The following is a 9,943-nucleotide window of genomic DNA, read 5'->3' as shown; positions in this document are numbered from 1 at the left end:
GAAGGGGGGAAGAAATAAACAGAAAAAACAAAAAAGACACACAGAGGAATAGAAAGAGCACCACAAACACAGAAGAGGAAAGAACTTTTATCCTGTGGTGCCGGGATGAGCATGACAGTCTATAGCTGACCTTGTGAAGGGACCAGAGCAGCTAAGCCTAGGAAGAAATAAGCCCTCCAGCCTGCAGCTCAGATCAGAAGAAGCTGGGCCCATGGAGTCTTAGGGGAAAGAGGAAGGCTGAATCCTCACAGACATGGCACGCCATCTGGCATTGTAGCAACAGAGTTTGGTGAGGAACTAATCTTGAGCTGGACTCTTTAGGCCTTGTGACTGTAAGCTTCCACCCCAAATAAACACCCTTTATAACAGCCAACAGAGTTCTGGTACTTTGCATTGGCACCCCTTTTGGCTAACACACCCTCTTTAGAAGGGCTTGCCTAAGAAAAGGAACACATGGTACAGGGTTGGTGAAAAGCAACACCTGCTAATAAACTGTTTTGGGGTCAATAGAGATAGCTCATCAGATGGGACAAGCACACCATAGTAATCAGCTTATATCTGCCCCTCCCCACCCCAACTTTGTAAGACTCTCCCATGTAAAACGGGAACTTAACGTCAGTCAATTGGAACATCTCCTCACTAGTCTCCACGTTCCCACTCCCTCAGAGGAGCTGCCTCCTGCTTTCTCAATGAGATGCTGCTGTGTGTGTGAATCGTTCAGTATAGCCACGAGATGAAGAGCCAATACAGCCTCTTGCATGAAGAGTGTTTATTTTATCACAAGGTACTAGGTTTTCAGACTTCTCCCAGTAAGCCAATTCCTGTGCGCCCTGATGCTGCCTACAGCTCAGTTTTGGGGTGGGACCCTTCCGGGTCTCTGGGGCCCTTTGAGGAAGCCAAGTTCACAGCCTCCTGGATGTCCTGGGCGGCCCTGAGGCCTGACTTGATGGCTGTGTCAATCCAGCCGTGGGGCAGGGACGTGTGCTCGCCGACAAAGTAGATCCGCCCTTGAGGTTGGCAGAGTTCCCGAACATAGTCCACGTATTGGTAGGGGGTGAAGGAGACAAAGGCGCCAATGGAATAGGGGTCCTGGCTCCAGTCCTTGACCTTGGAGTAGGGGCACAGGGCCCGGAGCTCCTCCTTGGACCGGTTGTGGATGGCAGCCAGGTCATCCAGGACGACATCCACCACTCGGGCAGGGTCCATGGCAGTGAAGATTGAAGTGTCATCATCCAGGGTGTAAGAGGCCAAGAGGACCCCTGTGCCATTAGGGAAGATGTGGCTGGGATAGATGATGAAGCGGGAAGGCCGGTCTGTGGTGGAGTAGCCACCAAAGATGCCATCACGCTCCCAGAAGCGCTGTGTGCAGGCCAGGGCCACCTTGGCAGCACTGTGGTACGGGACAATACGCAGTGCATCCTCTTTGCTTGGGGAGAGGGGTGGCTGGAAGCGGAGCAGCCGGGCTGCCTTGCTCGTGGTGGCCACGACGACATAGTCCGCAGTCAGCAGTGCTCTTGGCCGCAGAGGGTTGGGGGTCTGGTACCTGATGCGGATGTGGTCACCTGACACCTCCACCTCCTCGACTGGTGAGTGGAGCTGTACAGTCTTCGGCAAGAGGGAGTCGTGCAGGGCAATGGGGAGCTGGTCAAAGCCTCCAGTAATTTCATCAAGGCTAAGGATGAATAGACAAGAAAGAGGGAAGTGAGCTGATTGGCAAGGCCATTGGGGCTAGACATGGGCTGAGTCTTTTAAAGAACTTGCTTGGGCCCAGGGCTAGAAAGATGAGCCGTTGGAAGAAGGAGAACAGGCCAGTCCAAATGACCATTAGCTACAAGGGGCTAGTGAAAGGGGAACCTTCAGGCTGACAGGTCAGACAAAGGCCTCCCCTGTGGGCAGGTCCGGCCCCGTGCTGGGTACAAGATTTAGAGGATGCACAGTGGTCTGGCACCCAGCCACTCCCCTCTTGCCCCTTTGGGTGGCCATCTCCATACAGTGCTCCAAAGTCCCATGTCATGGCCAGGATTCTTAGTCACAGGGCTGACAAGGACACAAGACCCTTGCAGTCACTCTCAGCCCCTTCTACACAATGTCCTTTGTGAGAGCCTAGCACAGGGTGGGCTCTCTATGCATGAAGTTGTAGTACCACTAAGATTCCCCATTAAGGAGCAGATGCGGCTCATGAAGTTGAGCACCTGCTTTCACACAGGAGGTCCCAGGTTTGATTCCCCATGCTTCCTAAAATCAACAAACTAAAAAATGTCAGGGGAGCTAATGTGACTCAGTAGTTGACTCAGAGTAACCTGTGTGGCTCAGTAGTTGACTCAGGGGAGCCTATGAGGCTAATAGTTGACTCAGGGGAGCTGATGTGGCTCAGCAGTTGATGCAGGGTTGCCGATGTGGCTAATAGTTGACTCAGGGTAAAAAATGTTGCTCAGTAGTTGACTCAGGGTAACCTATGTGACTTGGTAGTTGACTCAGTGGAGCTGATGTGGCTCAGTAGTTGACTCATGGTAACCTATGTGGCTTAGCAGTTGATTCAGGGGAGCTGATGTGGCTCAGTAGTTGACTCAGGGTAACCTATGTGGCTTGGTAGTTCACTCCGGGTAACCTATGTGGAGCCGACATGGTTCAGCAGTTGACTCAGGGGAGCCAGTGTGGTTCAGTAGTTGAGCACCGGCTTCCCACTTGCGAGGTCCAGGGTTATCCCCCAGCCCTGGTCTGTCTAGGGAGTCCCCTTCCCTTCCATTTTTCCTTCAAGCGGGCCTTGGCTTGAATTTAAACTGATTTGCCCAGACTACCTAAGTTGGGGGGTTGGCAGAGAGGACACTACTGGGGAAAGAAGAGGTCTGGAAGCTCAAATATCTGAGTCTGCTCGGCTCTCCAGCAACCACAGCCTGCCCTCCTCTTGATATCCACAGCCTTGTCTGTCTGAGTGGGGTCTCATGGAACCAGGGAGCACATACTCCATTTTATTTCATCTTTACAGCCCCAGAGTGGATGGCTAGCTGCCAGTAGGCTGGGGGCTGTGGGTCCAGATCCAGCCTCCTTAGTGCATCTTTCTGTGCTGAAAGCCTCAAGCTTGAGCTGTGGCCATCGTCCTACAACATCTGTAACCTCCTGGCACGATTGTCCCTTAGCCAGTGGTTCTTAAAGTGGGGTTCCTAGACCAGTACTATGTGCATCACTTGGGAACCTCAGGCCCGGTCCAGATTTCTGGAGTCAGAAACTCTGAGGATTGGGACTTCCAGAGCTTGAAAACACCTGCTTTCATCCCTTGCTCCCCTATCTGTTCCTTTGGGGATCCTCACCTGCTCTAACAAGTTCTTCCACCACTCTTCTGGTTAGTAACACACACACCCATGCCCATTCTCTCCCCCCCACCCCAATCCCTACGTTTGGTTGTAGAAGGAGAGGATCCTACGCAGGCTCTCCATGAAGGCCTCGCAGTAGCCAAGATCGACATTCATCAGGTCTCCGATCATCTGCACGGCCCCGCGGCTCAGGTTCCCCACCTTGATCAGGAACTCCTGCAGCCTCATGCAAAGGGAGAGAAGGAGGGTCAGGGTGTCTGTGGAGCTGAGGGCCAGAGACCGCAAGCACCAGAAAGGATCAGGGTGGAATGGCAGGACAAGGGCACACTCAGCTGGGCACAGAGATCTGAGAACTATGCTCAGAGATGTTATCAGGGCTGTGGAGGCCATGGCCACTGGAGGCTCTGAGCGGGGAGAGGGAGGAAGAGGGGTAATTTGCAGGCATTTTCAGGACTCGGGAATTGTCCTGAATGACATTGCAATGACAGATACAGGTCACTGTACATCTGGTAAGAAATGTGCGGGAGAGAGCATAAACTGTATGTACACCACAGTCATCGCTTAGTGGCAATGCTCCAAGGCGTGTTCATCAGTTGTGACACATGGACCACACTAATAGAGGATGTTGTTATCGTGGGAAAATGTGGGAGGGGAGTGGAGGGGCATAAGAACAGCAAAAACAGAACAAAGGGTACTGAACTGCAAACCAAGCCAAAGCTGCCGCATCTTCATCTTGCTTACCCAGCCCTTCCCCACCAGTGTCTATCTGATTCCTCTTGGTGCCCCGAGGAAAAATTATTTAGTCCCGGCTCCAAAAAGGTTAAGACTTCTAGGGAAACCTGCCATCCACTAGAGCACTTAAACCTTGGGCCTAAACTAAATGAAGAGCTCTAATTAAAGAATTCCCCAAATATTCATGGGAGAATTTAGAATTCTTTTGGGTGCCTATGATCCAGGATTATCTGACCTTTATCAGCTTGTGCATGTGTTGGTCAGAATTCTGATGCTAAATCCTGGATGGCAAAAGCTGATCAGACCTGGAAAGGGACCTACAAAATTTCTCTTTCCATGATAAATCTGAAAGTCAAATAAGGCTGGGAAACAGGGCAAAGATTTTACAAGATTACTTGTCAGGGCAAAGAAAACCTTAAAAGTCTCCTCTACAGATTAAAATGGAAAAGCTTTACATCTCATATTAAACAAAGAAGTTCAACTTGTCCCATCTGCTAAGAACAAAAATTCTGATAACTAAATCCAAATGTTTTAAAAATTCAGGCATACTTAATCTAGGTAAACCTTTGGCAAACAGGAGTAGTTGACTATTGTTAATCAAATGAAAAATAACTATATCTTCTGAGTTATCCACATTAAGTGCAATATAACCAATTTTACATGGTAATAGGTTGCAATCTACTTGGGTATGTTCTTCCTAAATTTATACAGATTTGCTGATGAAATAAACTAGAATTGTATCTACTAGAAGTTTAAAATGATGAAAATGTAAATCTGTGTTTAACCAAATTGAAATATTATTCTGACAAGCTTTATTTCAAGAGTTATTGTGTTTTGTAGAATGTTGACTTGAAGACGATTTCTAAGGTCATTTTCATAATTTAAGTATGTAAGGAATACAGGATGAGTTTTGTTAAGGAAAAAGAGTAGTTTTGTCCTAAAGTAAATGGACTGGATGTTGCAGAATGAGAAATAGGAAAAGTGTAGGAAAAACACAAAGGAATATAAAAAGTTGTAGAGGATGTGGAGAAGTGGATTTTATTTGTCAGGTTCAATGATAAGATTTGAAAGGCTTATTTATAAGATTTTTTTAAAGGGCTTTCATATAAGACAATATTTTCATGTAAAATTAGAGTTTGCATTTCTCTCTATTAAAATTGTAAAATTTTTTTGGATTATGGGCTGCTTTTAGTGAGAGGTTATAAAAGCTTTTACTTAACTATCGGAGTAAAATGTCTAGAAGGCAAAGATTCTATGTCATATCAGAATAGTTTCACTGATACTTATATTGACTTTATCATCCTTTTTTGTTTAAGAGGATGTCTTCTCACTTTAAAAAGAACTAAGTTTTTATTTCCTTTTTAAAAAACAATAATTTTACCTCCTATATTTAATTTTAAAATCTTTCATTATCACTTTCGTTAAGTTGGTAAACAACTACTGTTTATCAGGGACCTATAATCCTATTTAGGATCTCCCTGACATATTTGCATTCTCAGAATCAAACACTAAGCCATACGCTTTGAAGACATGCCTGAATTTCCTTATCTTATTTTCAGTCTATTCTCTTATTCATCCTATACCCCTTCCAACTCCCAATCTCCACCCCCAAAATATCCTATCTTCACCATGATTTCCTTTTTATAAATTTTTAAATTTTTATTTTATTTTTTCCATGATTTCCTTTTATCTCCTATTTACCCTATTTTTGCACTATGTACTCCTATCTTGAACACAATTCCTTTGTATACCACCACAGAGCAAAGGAAACCAATCAGAATAAATTCTGGGTCCATGCCCACCCCCATTTTGTCCCCAAACAGGTATTCCTGTAGTAGCCATATCCCTTTCACTTGCAGTCTTGGCACTGACAGGAAACATTAGATACACTCAACCAGATAGATCCCCTTTTTGAAATGACTGTGCTGGGCATTAAGAGCCCCCAGACTGGTTGACAATGTGACCTCTTAATTCATCCCACAAGGCCAACCAAATCTTCATGTCAAGACCAGATAAAGATACCACAAGAAAAGAAATGACTGATCAATAACACTAATGACTATAGATGCAAAAATCCTCAACAAATACCAGCAAATTGAATGTACTTTAAAAGAGTCAGAGGGAAGTAGACATGGCTCAACTGATAGAGCATCCGCCTATCATATGGAGGATCCAGGATTTGATTCCCAGGGCCTCCTGATCCATATGGTAAGCTGGCCCACGCATAGCACTGCCACACAAGGAGTGCTGTGCCACACAGGGGTGCCTCCGCGTAGGGGTGCCCCATGTGCAAGGAGTGTGCTGCACAAGGAGAGCCACCCTGCATGAAAAAAGCACAGCCCATTCAGGAGTGGCACTGAGCATACAGAGAGCTGGCATGGCAAGATGACACAAAAAGAAGAGATGCAGTTTCCTGGTGCCACCTGACTATGCAAGCGGACACAGAACATACAGCGAATAGACACAGATAGCAGACAATGGTGCGGGAGGGAAGGGGAGAAAAAAAATCTTAAAAAAAAAAGAGTCATACACCATAATTAAGTGGGATTTATCCCAGGGCTGCAAGGGTGGTTCAACATAAGAAAGTCAATTAATGTAATACACCGCTTTAACAGAATATAGGGAACAAAAACCAAAACAATCCACACACATGGTCATCTCAATGGATGTAGAAAAGTCATTTGAGAAAATTCACCACCCTCCTTGATTAAAACACTTATAAAAGTAGGAATAGAAGTAACCTTGCTCAACATGATAAAGGGGATATGCAAAATAACCCACTGCTAAGATTATATTTAATGGTGAAAGACTGAGAGCTTTTGCTCTAAGACCAGTAGCAAGACAAGGATGCTCACTGTCACCACTCTTATTCAACATTGTACTGGAAGTTCTAACTATAAAATTAAGCAAGAAAAAGAAACAGAGCACATCCAAATTGGAAAGGAAGAAATAAAATTTCCCCATTTGTAGATGGCATGATTCTATATCCAGAAAATTCTGAAAAATCCACAACAAAGCTACTAGAGTTAATAAACAAATTCAGCAAAGTGGCATGGTATGAGATCAATATGTAAAAATCAGTGGTGTTTCTACACCCTATTAATGAACAATTGGAAGAATAAATCAAGAAAAAATTCCATTTACAATAGCAACTAAAAGAATCAAATATGAAGGAATAAATCTAACCAGAGATGGAAAGAACTTGTATACAGAAATCTGAAATGCATTGCTAAAATGAGTTAAATATGACCTAAACAAATGGAAGGACATGCCATGCTCATGGAATGGAAGTCTAAATATTGTTAAGATGGCAATTCTACTGAAAGCAATATACTCAAACAAATCCCACTAAAAATTCCAACAATCTGCTTTACAGAAATGGAAAAGACAATCATCATATTTATATGGTAGGGTGAGGGGCCCTAAATAGCCAAAGCCATCCTGAAAAAGAGGAAGAAAGTTGGAGGATGAACACTTTCCAGTTATAAAACTGATTACAAAGCCACTGCAATTAAAATAGCCTGGTACTGGCACAAGAATAGACTGACTCTGGTATCAAAATGAGGGTTCAGAAATCATGCCTGTCACTTATTGAATTTTGACAGGGGGGCAAAAACCACTCAACTAGGAAAGAATAGTATCTTTAACAAATGGTGCTAGGAAAACTGGATCTCCACTCATTTGCAAAAGAATAAAAGAGGACTCCTCCTAATGTGGGCTATGAGTGGAAGGCTCTTTGTCTCTTCAGAGATAACGTAAACTATATGTAACTTGTGAGTGTGAGGTGATAAAAGGCTGCAGTCCTGCCCTTAGTAACCATGGCAAGGACTCCAGTCCCAGGAAACAGTTTATCAATGCAAAGTCTATAAACTTTAAGTATTCAGGGGAAATGCAAACAAAATATGCTAAAAGCTTATCTAGAATGCCTGAAGTCCATGCTAAAAGCTTACCTAAGATGTAGAAGATATATATGCTAATTCAAGCCTATTAAAAACTGAAACAAAAAGACCTTTTAGCCTTTCCTCTGTATAAAAAGAACTCAAAAATCTTGTTCCAGGCTCGGGATTAAAACAAAAAACTCCCGAGTCTGGCTGGCCATCAATGAACCATTTTTGCTTCTCAAAATCATTCCTGAGTCCTGGCCTCTCTATATGCAAATAATTAAACGTCTCTCAAATTCTACAACATTTTCGGTCCACAAAGGGATCGCAAACGAAGGCCAGAGACAGTAGCATTTTGCTGCACCTTCCAAATCCCTGAGGAAGCCAGGAGGACTCAGGTGGACCCCAAATCTGGGTGTCCCTGGATTAAATTTAATCCAGAAAAGATGTGAGCTCTACCAGAATCTTCCTGACAAAATCGAGGGTAATTGAGGTCTGAAGAAAAAGATTCTGGAAATGAAAAAAAACTCCAAACATGAAGGAATGTAAAACTCCCTGGGTGAGCACAGTCTGGAAAGCCCTAGCTTTAATTGGTAGGAAGGAGAGGCAGATCACCTCCCGAGAGAACCCTAGTAGCCACAGAAAATTGGGGGAAAGCCGTTCTCTCTTAAGTCTGGAATAAGGAGAAAAACCAGGAAAATCTCCTGGTGTTTTAGGTTTGTCTAACTGCATGTTAGAATCTAGTACTAGTCTTATACCCAGTAAAGGAGTGGAGGCTTAATTTTAATAGGAAAGGCTGTTAATAGATTTGAGTCCTAATATCCAGGAGAAAAACCAGGAAAAAGCCCTGGTGTTTTAGGTTTGTCTAACTGTATGTTAAAATCTGGTACTGGTCTTATATCCACTAAAGGAGTGGAGGCTTGATTTTAATAAAAAGGGTTGTTTATAGGTTCAAGTCCTAATGTCCTAGAAATTAGTCTAATATTAAAAAAAAAAAAAAACCAACTTAGTTACAGGAAAATAAATCAGCTTTTCTAGTGGAGCTTGGTCTGGGTATAAAGTTAAACAGTAAAAAAAGTCTAGCTGAAATCTTTTGTTATGGTGCTAAATTATAAATGAATTCGCTTTATACCAAATGTTAAGTGTTCTAAGGTTTGTGATGGCTGTAGGGGCATCCATGCTGAAAATATATATGTAAAATTTGTGGGTCAAATTAGTAACCTTTGTGCTTCTGTCTGTGTCAGCTCAATGCTAGTGTTAGAGTTGTGTCGTTATGTAAAGTAGAAATCAGTAAAGCTGGAGCCCTCCCTTGCCATTAGCAAAGAGGTGAAATAATTATGGAGCAAAACTGAAAAGTCTGGATGTTTGCAGAGTCTAGATGTTTGTGTATACTCTGCTGTCTTGTCTCTGGTCTGCCCCTTTGCCGGGGCTTGGAAGCCATCTGTGTCCTTGCCACACACCCAAATTTGTTAGGGCTGTCCCAGTCAGAGTGGCTGAGTCCCTAAAAGAGCTGCCGAATTTAAGTAGGTTCTGTCTGCCCATTTTAACAGAAAGCTAGAAAAAAAAGAGCAGCTTGCCCTTTTCTAGTGAGTCCACATACTTTCTATTCATAAGTGGCTTTCCTATTTGATTGTTGTGTACCCAACTGCCTGGAAGGGGTGGGGGTGGGGAGAAAGTGAAGGGAGTAAGAAGCAGAATCAAAATAAATGCAGTTCCCTCCCTAGAGTGTCAAAGCCAAAATATGTTTGCATTCTGCCCAGGTTCTTAAAAGATATTGTAGTAACTTTAAGTAAGAGAATGTGTTCTGTGAAAGTAAAATTTGTCTTAAAAATATAAATAATTATAAAAGTTTAACAAAGCATTCTTTAAATTAAGGTATTTAAATGGCTAATTGCAAAAAGTCATTATTAAACAAAAACTGAATTAATAATAAAAGTAATTTTATAACAAAAAAACTTTTCTTTAGCAGCCAGGCTCCCCTGCCAACTTGCTTCCAAAAAACTATTTCTAATATTACAT

General features: G+C 43.3%; 1 protein-coding gene across 1 annotated transcript in view; it reads right to left on the bottom strand.

Annotated features, from left to right (window-relative positions):
- Positions 1–829: 829 nt before the first annotated feature.
- Positions 830–9,943, bottom strand: part of LOC101445014 (L-amino-acid oxidase-like) — a 34,403-nt gene continuing 25,289 nt past the window's right edge. The window contains exons 5-6 of the mRNA XM_058277899.2: positions 3,394–3,527; positions 830–1,672 (exon numbers count right to left, since the gene is read on the bottom strand). Coding sequence (XP_058133882.2) covers positions 841–1,672; positions 3,394–3,527 — 966 coding nt within the window. The 3' untranslated portion in view covers positions 830–840. The remainder of the gene's footprint in view (positions 1,673–3,393; positions 3,528–9,943) is intronic.

The sequence above is a fragment of the Dasypus novemcinctus genome, chromosome 16 (genome assembly GCF_030445035.2).
Source record: "Dasypus novemcinctus isolate mDasNov1 chromosome 16, mDasNov1.1.hap2, whole genome shotgun sequence".
NCBI classification, from domain to species: Eukaryota; Metazoa; Chordata; class Mammalia; order Cingulata; family Dasypodidae; genus Dasypus; species Dasypus novemcinctus.
This window is presented reverse-complemented; position numbering and strand designations above follow the sequence as displayed.